This window comes from Oncorhynchus gorbuscha, linkage group LG23 (genome assembly GCF_021184085.1).
Source record: "Oncorhynchus gorbuscha isolate QuinsamMale2020 ecotype Even-year linkage group LG23, OgorEven_v1.0, whole genome shotgun sequence".
NCBI classification, from domain to species: domain Eukaryota; kingdom Metazoa; phylum Chordata; class Actinopteri; order Salmoniformes; family Salmonidae; genus Oncorhynchus; species Oncorhynchus gorbuscha.
In genome coordinates, this window is record NC_060195.1 from 61214184 (window position 1) to 61235609 (window position 21426).

The following is a 21426-nucleotide window of genomic DNA, read 5'->3' on the forward strand; positions in this document are numbered from 1 at the left end:
AGACCAAATTAACCATTAAAGTTTTTTGTTAATGAAATTCGACACTCATAGACCACTATACAAAAACTCACCTGCTGGAGAACACCGATTTTGGGCCCAGTTATCCCTCTTGCTTTGTCTCTTCCTCTCCATACTGAACACACCCCAGAATTGGTCTGCCTATGTAAATCCAGCCTTTTAATAGTAAATCTGTAGTCATTCTCCAGCCATTACTGTATTCTTATAGATGGCACAGTATATAAGAGTATAATCCAAATGTCTTACCAGTAAAACAAACAAAGGAAACACCAACATGTAGAAGAGAGATCAGCATCACTAAATGACCAGTGATGGGTTCCTTGGTTTTTATTACAAAATAATGATTTCCCACAATTAACAGTTCATATTTAGCCAAAACAAAGAACGGAAACAGCCAGCGGTTGGCTGGATGACTAACAGAACAGAACAGACCACAGCAGAGAAAACAGGAGTTAACTACAGCAGGGGTGGCCAATCTGACCCTAGGCTTTGTTCCAGTCAAGCAGTCTGATTCAACAAGCCCATGAATCATGATCTTCATTAAAGACTGACTAGATGAAATGGGTGTATTGCTAGAAAAGAAAAACTGCACCCACAGACCTTTTGTGGATAAGATTGGCCACCCTGAACTACAACATTCTAGTCATATGCCTGCTGCCTTTCAAGTCGCTGTTACAATCAATTTGAGTGATCACGGAACTCCCAGTGCCGTCTGTCGCTGATACGCCCCCACCAGTCCTCACCCACACATCCCTTAACTCCACATCACGCTCACAAGGATGCAACGTTCTGAATGTTGCAGGTAAATTGTAGAGATATGAATCCCTATTTTACTACATGACAGAACTAATGTCTGTTTCACATTAAATAAAATGTCGCTCCAGTCCTCTTTGTATTGTCATTAGGAGATTGAATCAGATCGATTGGCCAAAACCATCTTTCCCTGAGTTTGACACAGGCCATGGACAACTGAAGTCTAAAGCACAAACAGAAGGCATAGAACAGGACAAAACTCTCATCTCACAACTTAAGCTGCTATTTATCAGTGTGATTTAACTCCTAAGCCCAAACCTCTACCCACAGACAGTCATTTAATAAGGTCTAATCAGTACAAACATGGATGGATCAAAAATATTGGAGGTGGGAACTGTGGGAATAGTCTGATTTTTCAGACTCACACCATCCACTAACAGTCACCCCATATCATCCCTACCCAGCACCCCTTCCCTATCCCGTATCCTCGCCACTCTCAACAGAGAAAATACAAATAAATGGAACATGAATGATTGAATGAGTATTGGTTTGCAGTCAGTCTATCATTGCTGTTCCAAAGGAGAACAGCATTGTCTATTAACATGGTTCCATCTTTTGTTGCTGCTACAGCCACATCTTCCATCCGCTGGCCTCACAACTCTGTATGTGTATCATCTGGGAGAGAGAGGGGAGGAAGAAGAGGGATTAGTCAACTATGTGTGTGTGTGTGTGTGTGTGTGTGTGTGTATATTTTTGTATACTACCGTTCAAAAGTTGAGGTCACTTAGAAATGTCCTTGTTTTTGAAATTAAAGCACATTTTTTTGACCATTAAAATAACATCAAATTGATCAGAAATACGGTGTAGACATTGTTAATGTTGTAAATGACTATTGTAGCTGGAAATGGCACATTTTTATGGAACATCTACAGAGGCCCATTATTAGCAACCATCACTCCTGTTCCAATGGCAAGTTGTGTTAGCTAATCCAAGTTAATCATTAGAAAACCCTTTTGCAATTATGCTAGCACAGCTGAAAACTGGTGTTCTGATTAAAGAAGCCATAAAACTGGCCTTCTTTAGACTAGATGAGTATCTGGAGCATCAGCATTTGTGGGTTCGATTACAGGCTCAAAATGGCCGACAAACTCGAATCCGACCATCACCCCTGGTGAGACAAAACCGCGACTCGTCAGTGAAGAGCACTTTTTGCCCGTCCTGTCTGGTCCAGTGACGGTGGGTTTGTGCCCATAGGCGACATTGTTGCCGGTGATGTTTGATGAGGACCTGTCTTCCAACAGGCCTACAAGCCTCTGGCAGCCTATTGCAGACAGTCTGAGCACTGATGGAGGTATTGTGCGTTCCTGGTGTAACTCGGGCAGTTGTTGTTTCCATCCTGTACCTGTCTCGCAGGTGTGATGTTTGGATGTACCGATCCTGTGCAGGTGTTGTTACACGTGGTCTGTCACTGCGAGGGCGATCAGCCCGTCCTGTCTCCCTGTAGCTCTGTCTTTAGGCGTCTCACAGTACGGACATTGCAATTTATTGCCCTGGCCACATCTGCAGTCCTCATGCCTCCGTGCAGCATGCCTAAGGCACGTTCATGCAGATGAGCAGGGACCCTGGGCATCTTTCTTTTGGTCTTTTTCAGAGTCAGTAGAAAGGCCTCTTTAGTGTCCTACGTTTTCATAACTGTCCTTAATTGCCTACCGTCTGTAAGCTGTTAGTGTCTTAACGACCATTCCACAGGTGCATGTTCAGTAATTGTTTATGGTTCATTGAACAAGCATGGGTAACTGTGTTTAAACACTTTACAATGAAGATATGTGAGGTTATTTAGATTTTTACGGATTATCTTTGAAAGACAGCGTCCAGAAAATTGTCTTTTTTTGCTGAGTTTATATGTACCTGGCTTGTCCTTCTGTGTGGTATGGTTCTCTGCTCCTCTCTCCTGGACTCTGTTCTGCAGGCGTTTGATCTCCTGGTCGTAGTCGCTCCACTCTGCTACGATACGAACAGCTGCCTGCAACTTGGGCTCCTTGGTCTGGGGGTTATTACACTGGAGGAAGGGTTAAACATTTTAGCTTCACTGTCCAAATAAACACAGAGTGGAGTGTAAAAACACAGACATGACTAGAATCTGCACACACACTTCGTACCAGATCTATAGTCTTGGCCTTTTTCTTAGAGTTGTCGTCACACCAAGTCTCACACCAGAGCCACTCCTGAGGTAGAGACTTGATAGGCACCTGGTGGATCATATTATTAGGCAGATCCTGGAGAGAGAGAGAGACAGAGAGAGTATAGGAAAATATTAGAAAAATAAATACACAGAGTTGAAGCTAATTTAACTTCACAAAGGTTGTTTGGGAATATCAAATGTTAGGAAAATCTAAATGTTATACACCCATATTCACTTTTAATACACACACACCTGGTCGAGGTTGGACAGGCTGTTGGGGTCTTGACTCAGGCCTTGGTATTGTCCTCTCAGTCTGTCTCCTGCTGCTATCTTACGGAACCTCTTCAGATCTACCACATACAGAGCACTGGAGAGACAGAGGGTCACACACACATATCCCTCTACCACCCCCCCACACACACACACACACACACACTCAGTTACCTGATGTGATATTTGCGTCCAGCGAGGTGACTCGCCCAGTAGCCGGACTTCCAGAAGCGGAAGCCGTCCATCTCTCTCCGGCTCTCACAGAACGGTGTGTAGCCATACGGGGCTCCTTCAAGGTCAAGGTCACGGAGCTCCTTCAGGTCAGTACGCACTATCTGTAGGAGGAGAGAGGAAAGAGAGTTCTCAGGTTTACGCAAATCAGAGACATGGACATTGAGTGTGTGTGTGTGTGTGTGTGTGTGTGTGTGTACCTGATCTGCGTCCACGAATAAGAACTTGTCGACGGACAGAGGGAACAGGACATCCAGGAAGAGGATCTTGTAACCCCAGATAATCCTCTGTTTCTCGGTCTGCTGGTGTAACCACCGCGGCCACTTATACTGGACGAGTTCATACTGGAAACCATACTGCTCTGCCATGTACGGGATAAACTCCTGTGGGAATAACATTTATTCTGGAGTAAACTCAATGAAAACTCGATATTGGAAACCCTATTCATACCGCCACATTCAAAGTAAACTCCTAGAGGAGGGAATAACAGATTATATTTTATACGTAACTACCTTAAATGCTGGGGACAGGTAGTTTTTGAGGAACCAGAACTTGACTGGTGTTTTGGTGTTCTTTAGAACAGACAACATCATGATCCTAAGAGAGAGAACAAATTGTGGGATTACAACAGACAAACATTTGGAAAAACCACACACACACACACACACACACACACACACACACACACACACACACACACACACACACACACACACACACACACACACACACACACACACACACACACACACACACACACACACACACACACACACACACCTGAGGAAACGTTCGTAGAGGTGTCCAGAGGCCACAGAGAAGATGTTGATGACATCATCCTTCTCCTGTTTACTCTCCTCAGTCTTCACACCTCCTGTAAACCCTCTGGGGAGAGAAAGACAGGGAGAGAATAAACACCATCACATTCAGCAGAGATCAAATAGGTATAAAACCTTAGATGTAAAGGGTGGAGCTGGATGCTTAGAGAGAGACACCTGGTGAGTGACTCCCAGAAGCCCGAGTCGTTCTCCTGGGTTCCATCACTCAACAGCTCCTCACTGAACTTCTCTGGCCTCTTCTGGACCTGATCAACAACAACAACACACGATCAATACATTACTTAGCAGTGGACTTATTGATCAATTCGAATACAACCTAAGCTTTATTGGGACCTGACAGCAACCAACAATATGAAAGCTGTACACTACAGCTGGGGTCAGCGCAGTACCTTGACTTTGATGATCCGGCTCTTGAAGTTGTTCAGCACCACGATGAGGTCATCAGCGTCGGCTGGAGAGTCTGTTCCATCATGACTGGAAGAGAGGATGTGAGGTCAGAGAGAGGAGGAACAAGAGGGTGTGCATTGTGCAGGCTTTTGTTCCAGCCCAGCACTAACACGCCTGGTTCCACTAGTCATGTGCTAAACTGAAGACGGCGTGATATGTCGAGATGTGATCTTCCGTACCTGTAGATCTTGTAGATTTCGTCAGACCGTCCTTTCCTCAGCTTCAGGATCCAGGCTCCTGGGTTGGCCTTCAACTGGAAATAACCCTGAGGACGACGACAACACAACGCCCTCGTTCAACCACAACAACGGAGAATAGAAAGGTGTCTGCCTATCAACAGAGGTTAGGGTTAGAGGTCAGGGGTGACTCACCAGGTTGGCCATGACGATGGTGTCGACGATGACAGGGTCGGAGGGAGTTCCCAGGGTGAACTGGAGTCCTCTGGGGGGCTGACCTGTACTCACGTCAAAACAGTGACCCTCCAGCAGCAGATGTTCCAACTCGTATTCTGCTGCTACTATACTGTCCACCTAGACAGGGAGAATAGAGAACCATTATTAAACCTTTTTATTTTTATTACTTAAACAAATACCAGAATACTCCGTCCACAGGCACTACACTCTCCAGCTGAAGAGGAAAAGGACAACATTAGCCAAGGCAACCGTGCTATAAATAGAACACAATCCTGAAAACAAAACAGCACAGAAAACACACCTCTTCCAGGTAGATATTGTCCAGGTCATATCTAGTGCGTATAGACTCCACCATCCAGCTCTCAGGGGTGTTGAGGTTGAGTGTGAAGAGGGGAGTTTGAGGCATGTCCAGGAACTTAGCCAGGGGACCAGGGGAGAAACTACCGTCAGTCTGGAACAACACCTCAGGCTCCAACACATACCGGTAGAAACTGGGAGAAGAGAGGAGGGTTTAGAGAAACACAGGAAAAACCCTCAGGTACTACCAGGGACCTCTAAGGGTAAGGAAACTAAGACAACAGAAATGAGGTCTCGTAAAACAGGATGACCTGCACGGACTGAAACAGTGTAGCTGGGGTCTTGCTCACCTTTTGAGAGGCAGGTCTGAGAGTTTGGACTGGCAGTTCATAAACACGCGCAGGTTCACATTGACCAGCTTCTTCAACACCTGGTGGGGAGAAAGAGAAACATGGAGAGACAGATGGCTGTGAGACAGAGTACTTGGAGTGAGACAGAACTCCTAAGTGACAGTTATTAGAAGCGGTACGAACCAATAGGAGCGGGGCTAGTTTCTGGGCGTCCCTGGTTACGGGGTCTACCACGGCAACCATGTCAAAGTAGACTTCTCCCTCTGTGGGCCGGATCTTTACAGCACTGTGGACCAATCATAGACCAGAGAGGTAAACAGAATGTTTATAGGCAATGAATAAAAAAATGAAGTAAAACGTTTGATTAGTTCCAGTACCTGTATCGGTCATCAGCAAAGGCATGTTCTATCCTGGCCTCTCCTTTGGGCTGAGAGGAGAGCAGAGAGTCAATCTTCATCACCAGGTCACTGGCCCGGTCCTCCTCCACCCCAAACTGCTGGACCTTGCTTTTGATTCGCTCTCCCGAAGTCTTCAAAATGATACTCTCCAATAGGAGGAAGTCATCTTGGTTAAAGACCTCCCCTTCCTCTAGCGGACCAATGAGCTGTCGGCAGAGAGAGAAACACCATTGTGACACTTTGATCACAGTAGGAAGCGTGCTAGTGTGTGTGTGTCTGTGTGTGTTGCCCACTCACCCGTCCGTTGCTGATGACTGCTCTCTGTCCTTTCCCCAGCTTGAGAACATCTCGGCAGTAGACAGCGTGAGACAGCAGGAAGTCAAACTTAGGACCTTCAAACGCACTCTTAAACAAGGCAACGTCCATACCCTGGAGAGATGATGAAAGAAAAACTTGACTGTTTTTAGAGAACAGGACAGTATAGTAAAAGGTGAGACAGAACGTGTGTATAACGTGTGTGTATGCGAGTGTGTGTAAACTCTTTACCCCGACAGTGAACTGTGTGACGTCGGCCCCAGTCTCCAGTGCCTTAGCGGTCTCTTCTTTAGCCAGCTTGGTGATGTAGTTTTTAGCGTTGTTAGCTGTCTGGGTCTGCATGGCGGCCCATATCGCCCTGGCAACATGACTGTTGTCCTCGGATGGGCTGTCGCTAGGGTTGTTGATCAGGCCCAATCGCACATTGTTACTGGTTTTCTATTGAAGGCAGATTTAGGAGAATCATTCAGATGGTAGTTTTTTTTGTGTGTGGAGTTTTTTGGTCGTGTTATAGTGACATCGTATCAGTGTGACATCATCATACCATGTGTCTGATGGCATCGTATAGTAGCTGGCGTCCGGAAGGTTGGTCAAAATCTCCCACAACCCAGAACGTGACTGGACGGATGTAGCCATCATCTAGAGGAGGGAGAGGGAGTTGAAGAGGAGGAGATGGGGAGAGTAAAGGGTCACAGACCTCCTTAATCCTGAAATGTACGCGGTTTGATGTTGCAGTGCCACCTCAATACTTAGTCTTTGAGGAAGACTCTCAGAAACAAACACAAACACATCCAAGCATGTCATCTCACAGAGATGCAAGATGGTGTGATAATATTGACGAGGAGTGAGATATGGTGGATTCACAGAACTATGGATCGTAATATTGTCTGTTGAGAGAGAAAGTAGAGAAAGTGCAGGAAAATAAATAAGGGTTACCATGGTGGTCCTTGGGGGCCATCCCTGACAGAACAAAAACACAGAGGAGAAAGAACAGAATAGATAGACAAGAGATTTAGGGCTGAAAAGTAGGAGCATATAGTGTTTAGCTCAATAAGATGAAGCTCTGTATGTGTAGCTGTATATATATATATATCTTACCCTTCTTGGTCATGTAGTTCATGCTGTTAGCCACAGCAGTGCTCTTCTCTTTGCTGTCCAGGAACAGAAAGCGAGCGTACTCATCTATGAAATGGTTATCTGTCAGGAAAGAGAGAGGTGGTTAAGATGGTTCCGTATGTGTGTGTGTGTGTGTGTGTGTGTGTGTGTGTGTGTGTGTGTGTGTGTGTGTGTGTGTGTGTGTGTGTGTGTGTGTGTGTGTGTGTGTGTGTGTGTGTGTGTGTGTGTGTGTGTAAAACTCACTAGTATTAGATAGGTCCAGGTACGTCCTGGCAGTCGACAGGATTCGAGGGTTGATACGAGGGACAACGTTGGGTTGGGTCATGATGAAATCCACCACATCTTGATCAGTGGCCAGCTCACCCTAGGAAGACAACAAGAGACGGTCAGTGTGTGTGTGTGTGTGTGTGTGTGTGTGTGTGTGTGTGTGTGTGTGTGTGTGTAAAACTCACCATGTAGACAGCCCGTTGGTAGAAGCTGGTAGTCTCCAGTATTTTGTGCATGGTGACAGTTTCTAGCTCCTCTGGGTCTAGCTGTTCTCGCTGGTACGGCATTCCGTTGTACATCACCACTGGCAACGGACCTACACCCGTCTGCATGTAGTAGCCACGCCCTTCCTGGCGGAGGTAGATAGGGAAACGGTACATGAAAATCATACCGTTCTGTCAAGAAACATCACGGCACATAAAAGCAGAACCATACCTTCCGGTTGTCGTCGTAAGTGGAGTCTGGTCCAAGAATGCTGCCGACCTCCACATAGGGAAACTTCTTCTCCAACACCTTGACGACATCACCTACACTTAGCTTACCACCGCTAGGCACGCGGTTAAACATCTAGAGAGAGGAGATTCAAAGAGAGCATTGCCATCTGATTGGTCAGGCTGATGTTCCAGATCACTGGGATTGGTCAAAAGACTCATCAATGATTCTCATTGGTCAGACCGACTCACCGAGATGATGGTGTCGAAGGCGGCGGGAGCGTCCAGCTCTTCTGTGATGTAGTTAAAGGCTCGGAGCAGAGCCACACCTGCATCCTCCATACCATCGATCTCATCAACATCAGACACCACAAACACCAGTCCAATCCTACAACACACACAGCAGGGTTATTAGGGATGGGAACTGCCAGGGACCTCACCACACTTAGGTGCCGATACGCTATGTATTGCGATTCTCACGATTCTACATGTATTGCGATTCTCACGATTCTACATGTATTGCGATTATCACGATTCTACATGTATTGCGATTCGATACTGTGATTTTATTGCGATTCGATGTTCCAGACATATTGCTCACCATGTCTGCTGCAGGGGAGACGAGAGACAAGAGCCACGAGAAAACAAAATAAAAGTCATGGAAATAAAAGTGCTGAAAACAAATTGGCTCTCAATTTAGAAAGATTGAGAAGGAGCTATGAAGGAAAACTACGGGAGTTATAATATTGCGATAGTCAAAAGGATGCAATACGTCGTCAAAAATAATACCCCGATATGTAACTGTATCGATCGCCCCGCCCCTCACTAAGGGTTATACACAGTTACTCACATCCACATAGACTATACGGCAGAATTAGAACCAACATGGCCTTCGAGGGCGGCAGGTAGCCTAGTGGTTAGAGTGTTGGGCCAGTAACCAAAAGCTTTCTAGATCGAATCCCTGAGCTGACAAGGTAAACATCTGTCATTCTGCCCCTGAACAAGGAGGTCTACCCACTGTTCCTAGGCCGTCATTGTAAACAAGAATTTGTACTTAAAACTGACTTGCCTAGTTAAATAAAAACAACTATTTTTGCTAGAAACACCCCCCCACCCCCTACCTGAGTGGGATGTTATTGCTGTAGAACATCTCAGCAACATTCAACAGCTCAGCAGAACTCTCATGGGTCGGGTCCAGAATCACCACCTAAAACACAAGACATCATTGCTTTTTGCTGTCAGTTCCAAACATGTAAGCGATACGTTTCGTGTAGCTGCACGACACTGCAGACTCATCACACGAGTTCATGCCAACTCGTTTGGTGTCACTGTCTGACACGCGTATCATCTACTCACGAGGTTGTGAAAGTTTTTCCGGATCTGTCGTATGACTCCGGGGAAGGTTGGTCTGAGGAGCTCCTGGACGTTGTAGGGCCATGAGCCGTACCTGCTGTCTGTCTCCAGGTTATTAATCCACTGAGAAGAGATTAGATTATCATCAAAATGATCCATGCAAAACAAGTGTTGGGTTATACATGTTTAAAGTCTTGACTGCATACTGAACAAAAATATAAAAAACGCAACAATTTCAACAATTTTACTGAGTTACAGTTCACAGAAGGAAATGAGTCAATTGAAATAAATTCATTAGGCTCTAACCCACTGGGGAGCCTGGCCCAGCCAATCAGAATGAGTTTTTCTCCACAAAATGGCTTTTTTACAGACGGAAATACTTGTCAGTGTCACCAGCTGTCTGGGTGGCTGGTCTCAAACGAACCCGCAGGTGAAGAAGCCGGATGTGGAGATCATGGGTTGGCGTGGTTACACGTGGTTTGCGGTTGTGAGGCAGGTTGGACATACTGCCAAATTCTCTAAAATGACGTTGGGGGCGGCATATGGTAGAGAAACTAACATTACATTTTCTGGCAACAGTTCTGGTGGAATGTCCTGCAGTCTGTGACATTGTGTTGTGTGACAAAACTGCACATTGTGGCCTAGTGTCTCCAGCACAAGGTGCACCTGTGTAATGATCATGCTGTTTAATCTGCTTCTTGACATGCCACACCTGTCAAGGTGGATGGATTATCTTGGCAAAGGAAAAATGCTCACTAACAGGGATGTAAAGAGATTTGTGCACAACATTTGAGAGAAATAAACTTTTTGTGGGTATGGAACATTTCTGGGATCTTTTCTTTCAGCTCATGAAACATGGCACCAACACTTTACATGTGGCGTTTATATTTTTGTTCAGTATGTATGTGTATATATATATATATATATATACGGATGCCATAGTTGGATGGTCAGGGTTAAATAAAGGGGTAGGCTTCCAGTTGAAGCTCGCATCCGCTACAAGACCATGGTGCTTGCCTACGGAGCTGTGAGGGGAACGGCACCTCAGTACCTCCAGGCTCTGATCAGGCCCTACACCCAAACAAGGGCACTGCGTTCATCCACCTCTGGCCTGCTCGCCTCCCTACCACTGAGGAAGTACAGCTCCCGCTCAGCCCAGTCAAAACTGTTCGCTGCTCTGGCCCCCAATGGTGGAACAAACTCCCTCACGACGCCAGGACAGCGGAGTCAATCACCACCTTCCGGAGACACCTGAAACCCCACCTCTTTAAGGAATACCTAGGATAGGATAAGTAATCCTTCTCACCCCCCCTTTAAGATTTAGATGCACTATTGTAAAGTGACTGTTCTACTGGACGTCATAAGGTGAATGCACCAATTTGTAAGTCGCTCTGGATAAGAGCATCTGCTAAATGACTTAAATGTAAAATGTAAATGTCTTACGTTGACAGCAGGATTGCGGATGTCCACAGCGTAGTCCGAGTCAGAAGGCTGTACGTTGAGTTTGAGGATGTCGTGGATGAAGGGAGTCTCGATAAGGAGAGAACGCAGACCTTCCATCACCCTGGCCTCACTACGGAGAACCTCAAACACACTGGAAACACACACACAGTCAGTATCTGACCTGGTACTGTTTGTGTAGTTGAATTTTTCTACTAGCCTGAAGACGTCCTCTGTGTGTGTGTGTGTGTGTGTGTGTCTGAAAGGTGTGTGTGTCTGAAGGTGTGTGTGTGTGTAGGTGTGTGTGTGTAGGTGTGTGTGTGTGAAGGTGTGTGTGTGTGTGTGTCTGAAGGTGTGTGTCTGAAGGTGTGTGTGTCTGAAGGTGTGTGTGTCTGAAGGTGTGTGTGTCTGAAGGTGTGTGTCTGAAGGTGTGTGTGTGTCTGAAGGTGTGTGTGTGTGTAGGTGTGTGTGTCTGAAGGTGTGTGTGTGTGTGTCTGAAGGTGTGTGTGTGTGTGTGTGTGTGTGTGTGTGTCTGAAGGTGTGTGTGTGTGTGTGTGTGTGTGTGTGTGTGTGTGTGTGTGTCTGAAGGTGTGTGTGTGTGTGTGTGTAGGTGTCTGAAGGTGTGTGTGTGTGTGTGTGTGTAGGTGTCTGAAGGTGTGTGTGTGTGTGTGTGTGTGTGTGTGTGTGTGTGTGTGTGTGTGTGTGTGTGTGTGTGTCTGAAGGTGTGTGTGTGTGTGTGTGTGTGTGTGTGAAGGTGTGTGTGTGTGTGTGTGTGTGTGTGTGTGTGTAGGTGAAGTGTGTGTGTGTGTGTGTGTAGGTGTCTGAAGTGTGTGTGTGTGTGTGTGTGTGTGTGTGTGTGTGAAGGTGTGTGTGTGTGTGTGTGTCTGTGTGTGTGTGTGTGTGTGTCTGAAGTGTGTGTGTGTGTGTGTGTGTGAAGGTGTGTGTGTGTGTGTGTGTGTGTGTGTAGGTGTCTGTGTGTGTGTGTCTGAAGGTGTGTGTGTGTGTGTGTGTGTGTGTCTGAAGGTGTGTGTGTGTGTGTGAAGGTGTGTGTGTGTGTGTGTGTGTCTGAAGGTGTGTGTGTGTGTGTGTGTGTGTGTGTGTGTGTGTGTGTGTGTGTGTGTCTGAAGGTGTGTGTGTGTGTGTGTGTGTGTGTGTGTGTGTGTCTGAAGGTGTGTGTGTGTGTGTGTGTGTGTGTGTGTGTGTGTGTGTGTGTGTGTGTGTGAAGGTGTGTGTGTGTGTGTGTGTGAAGGTGTGTGTGTGTGTGTGTGTGTGAGGTGTGTGTGTGTGTGTGTGTGAAGGTGTGTGTGTGTGTGTGTGTGTGTGTGTGTGTGTGTGTGTGTGTGTGTGTGTGTGTGTGTGTGTGTGTGTGTGTGTGTGTGTGTGTGTGTGTGTGTGTAGGTGTGTGTGTGTGTGTGTGTAGGTGTGTGTGTGTGTGTGTGTGTGTGTGTGTGTGTGTGTGTGTGTGTGTGTGTGTGTGTGTGTGTGTGTGTGTGTGTGTGTGTGTGTGTGTGTGTGTGTGTGTGTGTGTGTGTGTGTGTGTGTGTGTGTGTGTGTGTGTGTGTGTGTGTGTGTGTGTGTGTGTGTCTGAAGGTGTGTGTGTGTGTGTGTGTGTGTCTGAAGGTGTGTGTGTGTGTGTGTGTCTGAAGGTGTGTGTGTGTGTGTGTGTGTGTGTGTGTGTGTCTGAAGGTGTGTGTGTGTGTGTGTGTGTGTGGTGTGTGTGTGTGTGTGTCTGAAGTGTGTGTGTGTGTGTGTGTGTCTGAAGGTGTGTGTGTGTGTGTGTCTGAAGGTGTGTGTGTGTGTGTGTGTGTGTCTGAAGGTGTGTGTGTGTGTGTGTGTGGTGTGTGTGTGTGTGTGTCTGAAGGTGTGTGTGTGTGTGTGTGTGTCTGAAGGTGTGTGTGTGTGTGTGTGTGTGTGTGTGTGTGTGTGTGTGTGTGTGTGTGTGTGTCTGAAGGTGTGTGTGTGTGTGTGTGTGTAGGTGTGTGTGTGTGTGTGTCTGAAGGTGTGTGTGTGTGTGTGTGTGTGTGTGTGTGTGTGTGTGTGTGTGTGTGTGTGTGTGTGTGTGTGTGTGTGTGTGTGTGTGTCTGAAGGTGTGTGTGTGTGTGTGTCTGAAGGTGTGTGTGTGTGTGTGTCTGAAGGTGTGTGTGTGTGTGTGTGTGTGTGTGTGTGTGTGTGTGTGTGTGTGTGTGTGTGTGTGTGTGTGTGTGTGTGTGTGTGTGTGTGTGTGTGTGTCTGAAGGTGTGTGTGTGTGTGTGTGTGTGTGTGTGTGTCTGAAGGTGTGTGTGTGTGTGTGTCTGAAGGTGTGTGTGTGTGTGTGTCTGAAGGTGTGTGTGTGTGTAGGTGTCTGAAGGTGTGTGTGTGTGTAGGTGTCTGAAAGGTGTCTGAAGGTGTGTGTGTGTGTGTGTGTGTGTGTGTGTGTCTGAAGGTGTGTGTGTGTGTGTGTGTAGGTGTCTGAAGGTGTGTGTGTGTGTGTGTGTGTAGGTGTCTGAAGGTGTGTGTGTGTGTGTGTGTGTAGGTGTCTGAAGGTGTGTGTGTGTGTGTGTGTGTGTGTGTGTGTGTGTCTGAAGGTGTGTGTGTGTGTGTGTGTGTGTGTGTCTGAAGGTGTGTGTGTGTGTGTGTGTCTGAAGGTGTGTGTGTGTGTGTGTGTGTGTAGGTGTGTAGGTGTGTGTGTAGGTCTGAAGGTGTGTGTGTGTCTGAAGGTGTGTGTGTGTGTGTGTCTGAAGGTGTGTGTGTGTGTGTGTGTGTGTGTGTGTGTGTGTGTGTGTGTGTGTGTGTGTGTCTGAAGGTGTGTGTGTGTGTGTGTGTGTCTGAAGGTGTGTGTGTGTGTGTGTGTGTCTGAAGGTGTGTGTGTGTGTGTGTGTGTGTGTGTGTGTGTGTGTGTGTGTGTGTGTGTCTGAAGGTGTGTGTGTGTGTGTGTCTGTCTGAAGGTGTGTGTGTGTGTGTGTCTGTGTGTGTGTGTGTCTGTCTGAAGTGTGTGTGTGTGTGTCTGAAGGTGTGTGTGTGTCTGAAGGTGTGTGTGTGTGTCTGTCTGAAGTGTGTGTGTGTGTGTGTGTCTGTCTGAAGGTGTGTGTGTGTGTGTGTCTGTGTGTGTGTCTGAAGGTGTGTGTGTGTGTGTGTCTGAAGGTGTGTGTGTGTGTGTGTGTGTGTGTCTGAAGGTGTGTGTGTGTGTGTGTCTGTCTGAAGTGTGTGTGTGTGTGTGTGTGTCTGAAGGTGTGTGTGTGTGTGTGTGTCTGAAGGTGTGTGTGTGTGTGTGTGTCTGAAGGTGTGTGTGTGTGTGTGTGTCTGTCTGAAGGTGTGTGTGTGTGTGTGTGTGTGTCTGTCTGAAGGTGTGTGTGTGTGTGTGTGTCTGTCTGAAGGTGTGTGTGTGTGTGTGTGTGTCTGTCTGAAGGTGTGTGTGTGTGTGTGTGTCTGTCTGAAGGTGTGTGTGTGTGTGTGTCTGTCTGAAGGTGTGTGTGTGTGTGTGTGTCTGTCTGAAGGTGTGTGTGTGTGTGTCTGAAGGTGTGTCTGTCTGAAGGTGTGTGTGTGTGTGTGTGTCTGTCTGAAGGTGTGTGTGTGTGTGTCTGTGTGTGTGTGTGTCTGTCTGAAGGTGTGTGTGTGTGTCTGTCTGTCTGAAGGTGTGTGTGTGTGTCTGTCTGTCTGAAGGTGTGTGTGTGTGTGTGTGTGTGTCTGTCTGTCTGAAGGTGTGTGTGTGTGTGTGTCTGTCTGTCTGAAGGTGTGTGTGTGTGTGTGTCTGTCTGTCTGAAGGTGTGTGTGTGTGTGTGTCTGTCTGTCTGAAGGTGTGTGTGTGTGTGTGTCTGTGTCTGAAGGTGTGTGTGTGTGTGTCTGTCTGAAGGTGTGTGTGTGTGTGTCTGTCTGAAGGTGTGTGTGTGTGTGCGTGTGTCTGAAGGTGTGTGTGTGTGTGTGTGTCTGTCTGAAGGTGTGTGTGTGTGTGTGTGTGTGTCTGTGCGTGTGTCTGAAGGTGTGTGTGTGTGTGTGTCTGAAGGTGTGTGTGTGTGTGTGTGTCTGTCTGAAGGTGTGTGTGTGTGTGTGTGTCTGAAGGTGTGTGTGTGTGTGTGTCTGAAGTGTGTGTGTGTGTGTCTGTCTGAAGTGTGTGTGTGTGTGTGTGTGTCTGTCTGAAGGTGTGTGTGTGTGTGTGTCTGAAGGTGTATGTGTGTCTGTCTGAAGGTGTGTGTGTGTGTCTGTCTGTCTGAAGGTGTGTGTGTGTGTGTGTGTGTCTGAAGGTGTGTGTGTGTGTGTCTGTCTGAAGGTGTGTGTGTGTGTGTGTCTGTCTGAAGGTGTGTGTGTGTGTGTGTCTGTCTGAAGGTGTGTGTGTGTGTGTCTGTCTGAAGGTGTGTGTGTGTGTAGGTGTGTGTGTGTGTAGGTGTGTGTGTGTGTGTACCTGAAGATGTCCTGTGTGTCCAGGTCTATGTGTAGTCCGTTGATGAATAGAGCAGAGTCTCCAGGCTGCAATCCCAAAGTTCCCTTAAAGAACTGGAGAGAGAGAAGAAGAGCGTTACAGTCATTACATGTTAATGGGTAGTAGAGTGAGACAGAAGGAGAGTTATGGATGACTGAGCTCTTACCTTCTGGTTCTCTTCCATCTCTTTACGTATCTCAGAGCTGACCACTGTTTGAGTGATGGACCTGAGAAGGGGAGAGAAACCACCAGAATCACAATCATCAAAAAACACTGGGGAAACTAACCCTTCAGTTAATGATATGGAAATATTAACTTCTGTAATATTGTTAGATAATTTATGTGTAGAGTATTGTTTTTATGAGAATGTGGTGGAGCTCTTATATCTGGTAATAACTGTGTGTGTGTGTGTGTGTGTGTGTGTGTGTGTGTGTGTGTGTGTGTGTGTGTGTGTGTGTGTGTGTGTGTGTGTGTGTGTGTGTGTGTGTGTGTGTGTGTGTGTGTGTTTACCTAGCCTTGGTGGGGAAGTTCTGACTGAGGTCTCTCATGACGTTCAGAGCATCTGAAGATGGAGCAGCCAGGATCCGAGCTGCAGTCTGGAAACTCAGATCTGACACATGAAGAGAAAAATATATATATAGTGGGGGGAAAAGGAGAAGATTACTGTAGTTACAGTTTTCTTGATGCAGGAGAAGAGAGGCAAAGAAAAAATAAAGTCCCGCCCACCTTGCATCTGCCAGACTTTAAGGGGAGCCATCTCATTGGTGCTCTCCACCAGGTGTTTCCTTAGCTCCTTCAGCTGCTCCTTCAACTCAGGGTACAGAGTCCTGGAGAGGGAGAGGAGAGGTACGGAGAGGAAAATGAGAGGGAAGAAGAGAGGGAAAGAAGTTTCTCCACCCATAACGCTCCAAAGCAGAGTGGGTTTGTGGAATAGCATTTCATTTTGGTAGGTTGGTTACTTCAGTTTTCCAAAGAGGAATCCCTGGACCTCATCCACTGGGTCATTCTCCCCCATCAGTGTAGCATTCACTTCCGCTCCCTGGACCTGTGTATCGTCCTTAGCCTTGTATTCCTGGTTCTTGATGGCCAGCTCCACTCCATAACCAGACAAATACACTCTACGACTGCTGGGAGACTGGCAACGAGAGAAAGAGGAAAAGATGAACACGAAATGCTGTCGGAATTATGTTTCCCATCATGTGTATTGGGGTGTTTTTCTTACAGCCAGGTAGTGACGAAGCACATAGGTGGCCAATCCCTTGTTGGCTTTGGACAGCATCAGCTGATGGAACATTGTGAAATCCAAACTTCCAATCTCGGCATACAGGATAACAACCGGAGTGTCGGGATTTGATCCCGGGAACCTGTGATCGCTTTTGAATAGGAAGGGCTTGGGCCTGGGACAAAGAGGGATGAGATAAGGACTATTTAATGAATTATTATCACGTCAACAGAGGTCTTTATCAATCAAAGTGGATATTCACAGTTTGTGTGTGGGTGTCTCCCAGTGTGTTTGTACCGTTCTGCTGCGGTCTCCATCAGTGCAGTCAGTTTCTCCGTGTCACATGACTTCTCTCCGTGGACATTGAAGAAGGCTGAGCAGCCAGAGGGTGGGGGCTCGTTGGACGCTATCTACAGGAGAGAGAGGCGAGAAACAGTGATTACACACACATAGCGAGGGAGAGGGCAGTCATCTAGTAGTATTGTAGTAATATTACTTGTTGGAAGGAGTGTACAGTAGCGGAGTAGGCCCTGAGAGAGAGGGCGAACTTGAGCATGTTGAGTTGGACTGTGCTGAGCAGAGCACTGGCTCTCTTCACGATCAGGTCATAATACGCCTGGTCTGTATCTGTAACAGAACAACACTTTAATAGATCTTCCAGAGACCAAGTGCTACATAAATCAACATTATCAGTGGAATAAAACATTAAGGCTACCATCATGTTCCCCTTTGATGTTCTGATTTGCTTCGACGAAATCCCAGAACATCTCCTGACTCTCTTCTGCAAGGAACTCACTGAGAAAAAGAGGGGGGGGGGTATGAAGAGAAAGGGGCGGTGAAGAGAAAGAAAGGATGTGTTTTATCTTGTGTTTGTGTTGAGCATAATGTTACCTGGCCTCCAGCAGCAGAGGGGTAGAGGCCCACTTGGTGGTGAGACTGGTGGTGACAGCCTTGGAGTCAGCTTCTCCAGATACCACTGGTAGCAGGGACAGGGACAGAAGCAGGGCACAGTGCTGCCACATCCTGGAGCCTGGAGAGGAGAGGGACAGTTTAGTTTGGAGAGAGGAGGAAAGGAGAGAAGGACGAGGGAGAGTAGTAGGAGGAAAGAGAACAGGGTCAATGGAGATCTGTATTGTATCAGTGCTGAGACTGAAAGACTGGTAGCCATGCAAGTAATGCTGTTGCCTTCCCTGTTTTATGTGTTTGAGATAGTATAGCTGTATATTTTCTATTATAAACTGGGCGGTTCAAACCCTGAATACTGATTGGCTGACAGTCGTGGTATATTTAAGCAATAAGGCCCGAGGAGGTGTGGTTTATGGCCATATATCACAAACCCAAGGTGCCTTATTGCTATTATAAACGGGGTACCAATGTAATTAGAGCTGTAAAGATAAATGTTTTGTCATACCCGTGGTATACGGTCTGATATACCATATCTGTCAGCCAATCAGCATTCATGACTCGAACCACCCATTTTATAATTTGTTTTTGAATGCTGATTGGCTGAAAGTCGGGGTATATTTAAGCAATAAGCACGAGGGGGTGTGGTATATGGCAAATATACCACAACTAAGGGCTGTTCTTATGCACGACACAGTCCTTAGCCATGGTATATTGGCCATATATCACAAACCCTGAGGTGTCTTATTGCTATTATAAACTGGTTACCAACGTAATTAAAGCAGTAAAGATAAATGTTGTCATACCCATGGTATAGGTCTGATATGCCATGGCTGTCAGCATTCAGGGTTCGAACCACGCAGTTTATAATGGCCATATAATACACATCCCCGGCATTATATCTTAATTTTAATCGGCCCAAAATTAGCTGTACAATTAGTACACCTGTCGTGATTGTAAACACTGCGCCACTAACTCTAACCAATTAGAGCACTCAGCGTGGCTGTTAGAGGGAGAAATATCCAATGAGCAACTTGACAGGACTTCCGGATTGTTTCAATAAAATCCGTTATGGTCAGCTAGCTGGCAACTTAAAACCGAAGGGTTAGCTATACTTTAGCTAATTAAATTACGTGTCAGAAGTTGACACCCTACGTGTTGGTTTTGCTCTGTGTGATGTTTATGTTAACTTGCTATATCTTCGTTAGAATAACTGCAGACTTCATTGGTTAGCTTGCTAGCACACAGGATAACCTAGCTAGTTATTTCGCGTCAGAATACGTGCAAACTTACAAACAATTTGTGGTGCAACCTCTGACAAATAGTATCTAGCGGTGACACCTTACAGAATGTTTTGCTAACATTAAATGAATGTAAACGTACATACCGAAACCGGCTTGGTAACTTCCCGCATCTGCCATGATCAGACGGGAGTGGGTGGGGTCCTGGCAAGTTCATTGTAGGTAGACCGCTGTTTTTGCCTGTTCAAAATCTAAGTAAAAAGTATTGTCTGTATGTTTACGTTTCATTTGATTGGATATTTGATTACCCCTTGTTGTATGTAATGGAATTATGTTTTATCACTTAAATTAAGCAGTGTAAAAAATATTTGCTGCATTACCCGCTGCTTCAAGTTGGCAATTTTGGCGCCATGTTGGCTCAAAGGGGCCAAGATTTCGTTAGTTTCATCAGCCTATATAGGTTTTTAATGCATTTTGTGGCACTGCAATACTGTTCAATGTATGAACAGAGATGTTAGAAATAGTTCCTTCTCCGCATCTAATGTACCAAAACCAAGCCAACTCAACACTCCACGTATTCAGATAACTTCCACTGAATTGCTAGACTTTCTACTTGTATTTCATCAGAATCATTGATTTGTAATTGAATGGCCTTATAGAGTAGGCGCCATTGTACATAAGAATTTGTTATTAACGGACTTGCCTAGTTAAATAAAACTAAAGAAATATTATTCCCAATGTCCCTATACACCATCTTCTCTCTGGACCATAATTGACTGAATCAGGTGGGTTACTGCAGGGCTGGAATGAAACCCTGCACACCCAGTAGCTTTCCAGAACCAAAGTTGTTGGAAAACCCTGACCTATAGAGGATGTTTCCACCACGAGGGGGAGTGATTGAGCCAAGTGCACACCATAGAGATAGTTACAGAGGACTCAACATTGTAGCTGTCATATTATGGCTTCTGTGAGAGAACGGGTAGTGCTATTGAAGCCATCTACATTTTGAAGTAGTTCATTTTCTTCTACTACTGCTTATATGAGTTGGTTAACAAACTGGAAAGGTCTATACTGCCACCTGGAGTGTGTTGTTTGAACTGGCATAAAGCCAAGGTTGGTGATTTACTGCCACCTGCAGTTATGGAATGTTTGCTCAAGAGTACAATTCATTGGCTGATCCTTCCTGATGACCTGGTTGGAATGATGTGGAATCATTCCTTAACTTGTTGACGCTACACGTTCCCCAAGGGCACTCCCCCCCCCCCCCACGCTCAACTCAAAAGATGGCGCACAGAATGCAAAAATATTCGTAGAAATATTTAACCTCCACACATTAACAAGTCCAATAGCTCAAATGAAAGATAAACACCTTGTTCATCTACCCAGCGAGTCAGATTTCTAAAATGTTTTACGGCGAAAACGTAGCACATATGTATGTCAAACCACCACAAAGACACAGACGATATGTAGCCATTTTTGTCGAACAAAAGATGCAATCACAAATGTAGGATTAAAATAAAAATAATTCACTAACCTTTTGAAAATCTTCATCAGATGACATTATTAGGACATGTTACACAGTACATTTGTTTTTTTCAATAATATGCCATTTATATCCATAAATCTCAGTTTTACATTGACGCCATGTTCAGAAAATGCAAAAAAAAAATGCAAATAAATTCATAAAAAATCCTACAATGTGATTTTCTGGATTTGTTTTCTCATTTTGTCTGTCATATTTGAAGTGTACCTATGATGAAAATGACAGGCCTCTCTCATCTTTTTAAGTGGGAGAACTTGCACGATTGGTGGCTGACTAAATACTTTTTTGCCCCACTGTATAAACTCCAGTCGTACTTTATCAAAAGCCTTTTCAAAATCAGTTATGAAAACCAGACCCGGTGTCCCCAATATTTCATAGTATTCTATTGTTTCCAGTACCTGTCTTATATTATCTCCAATGTATCGGCCTTTTAAAAACCTGTCTGATTAGGATGAATAATATCTGACAATATTTTTTTAATTCTAGGCGCCAAGCATTTCGTTACGATTTTTGCATCACAACACTGAAGTGTAAGAGGTCTCCAATGTTTTTAAATGGACTGGATCTTTATATATACCACTTTGGTCCTGTTTCAGTAATAATGATATCAGACCTTCTTGTTGCGTGTCTGATAATCTACCATTTATATAGGAGTGGTTAAAACATGGTAATAATGGTCCTTTGAGTATATCAAAACAAGTTTTGTATACTTCCACTGGTATGCCATCCAGCCCTGGAGTTTTCCCAGCCTTAAAGGCTTTAATTGCATCATGAAATTCCTCCTCTGTAATTTGGCCTTCTTTCTGTACAAATGCTAATTTTACATTATTATTAGGAAAAAAAATCCATACAATTAGTTTCAGTTAGTGGAGGTGGAGACTGAAACTAAAACATATTCTTAAAGTACTTTACTTCCTCTTTCAAAATATCATTCGGTGAATCATGCGTGACTCCATCATTTGTAACAAGTTTCAATACATTTTCTTTGGTAGCATTTCTATATT

The 21426-nt window shown here is 45.5% G+C and overlaps 1 protein-coding gene across 1 annotated transcript; it reads right to left on the minus strand.

The window, feature by feature from the left end:
• Nucleotides 1-295: 295 nt before the first annotated feature.
• uggt1 (UDP-glucose glycoprotein glucosyltransferase 1) lies at nucleotides 296-19101 on the minus strand. The gene is made up of 39 exons (XM_046324102.1): nucleotides 19026-19101; nucleotides 17627-17765; nucleotides 17451-17530; nucleotides 17232-17362; nucleotides 17033-17145; nucleotides 16736-16910; nucleotides 16473-16648; nucleotides 16240-16340; nucleotides 16024-16123; nucleotides 15680-15740; nucleotides 15496-15587; nucleotides 11124-11274; nucleotides 9684-9803; nucleotides 9449-9534; nucleotides 8580-8715; nucleotides 8332-8463; nucleotides 8082-8246; nucleotides 7873-7993; nucleotides 7612-7710; nucleotides 7450-7473; nucleotides 7058-7152; nucleotides 6745-6951; nucleotides 6496-6627; nucleotides 6178-6404; nucleotides 5984-6086; nucleotides 5801-5880; nucleotides 5455-5644; nucleotides 5112-5270; nucleotides 4920-5005; nucleotides 4683-4767; nucleotides 4450-4538; nucleotides 4235-4339; nucleotides 3967-4051; nucleotides 3655-3837; nucleotides 3398-3558; nucleotides 3206-3320; nucleotides 2931-3047; nucleotides 2680-2830; nucleotides 296-1446 (listed from the first exon to the last, which is right to left on the minus strand). Exons 1-39 carry the CDS (start codon nucleotides 19057-19059, stop codon nucleotides 1424-1426), a joined length of 4629 nt encoding a protein of 1542 aa, XP_046180058.1. The 5' UTR covers nucleotides 19060-19101; the 3' UTR covers nucleotides 296-1423.
• Between the last annotated feature and the right edge of the window lie 2325 nt (nucleotides 19102-21426).

Bases quoted from the DNA above. Each gene is read 5' to 3' on its own strand.
- uggt1 (XM_046324102.1), bottom strand. From the start codon at position 19,059: ATGGCAGATGCGGGAAGTTACCAAGCCGGTTTCG. The intron at 17,766-19,025 runs GTATGTACGTTT...TCTCCTCTCCAG, and splicing joins AAGTTACCAAGCCGGTTTCG to GCTCCAGGATGTGGCAGCAC. The intron at 8,464-8,579 runs GTGAGTCGGTCT...TCCTCTCTCTAG, and splicing joins CCTTCGACACCATCATCTCG to ATGTTTAACCGCGTGCCTAG.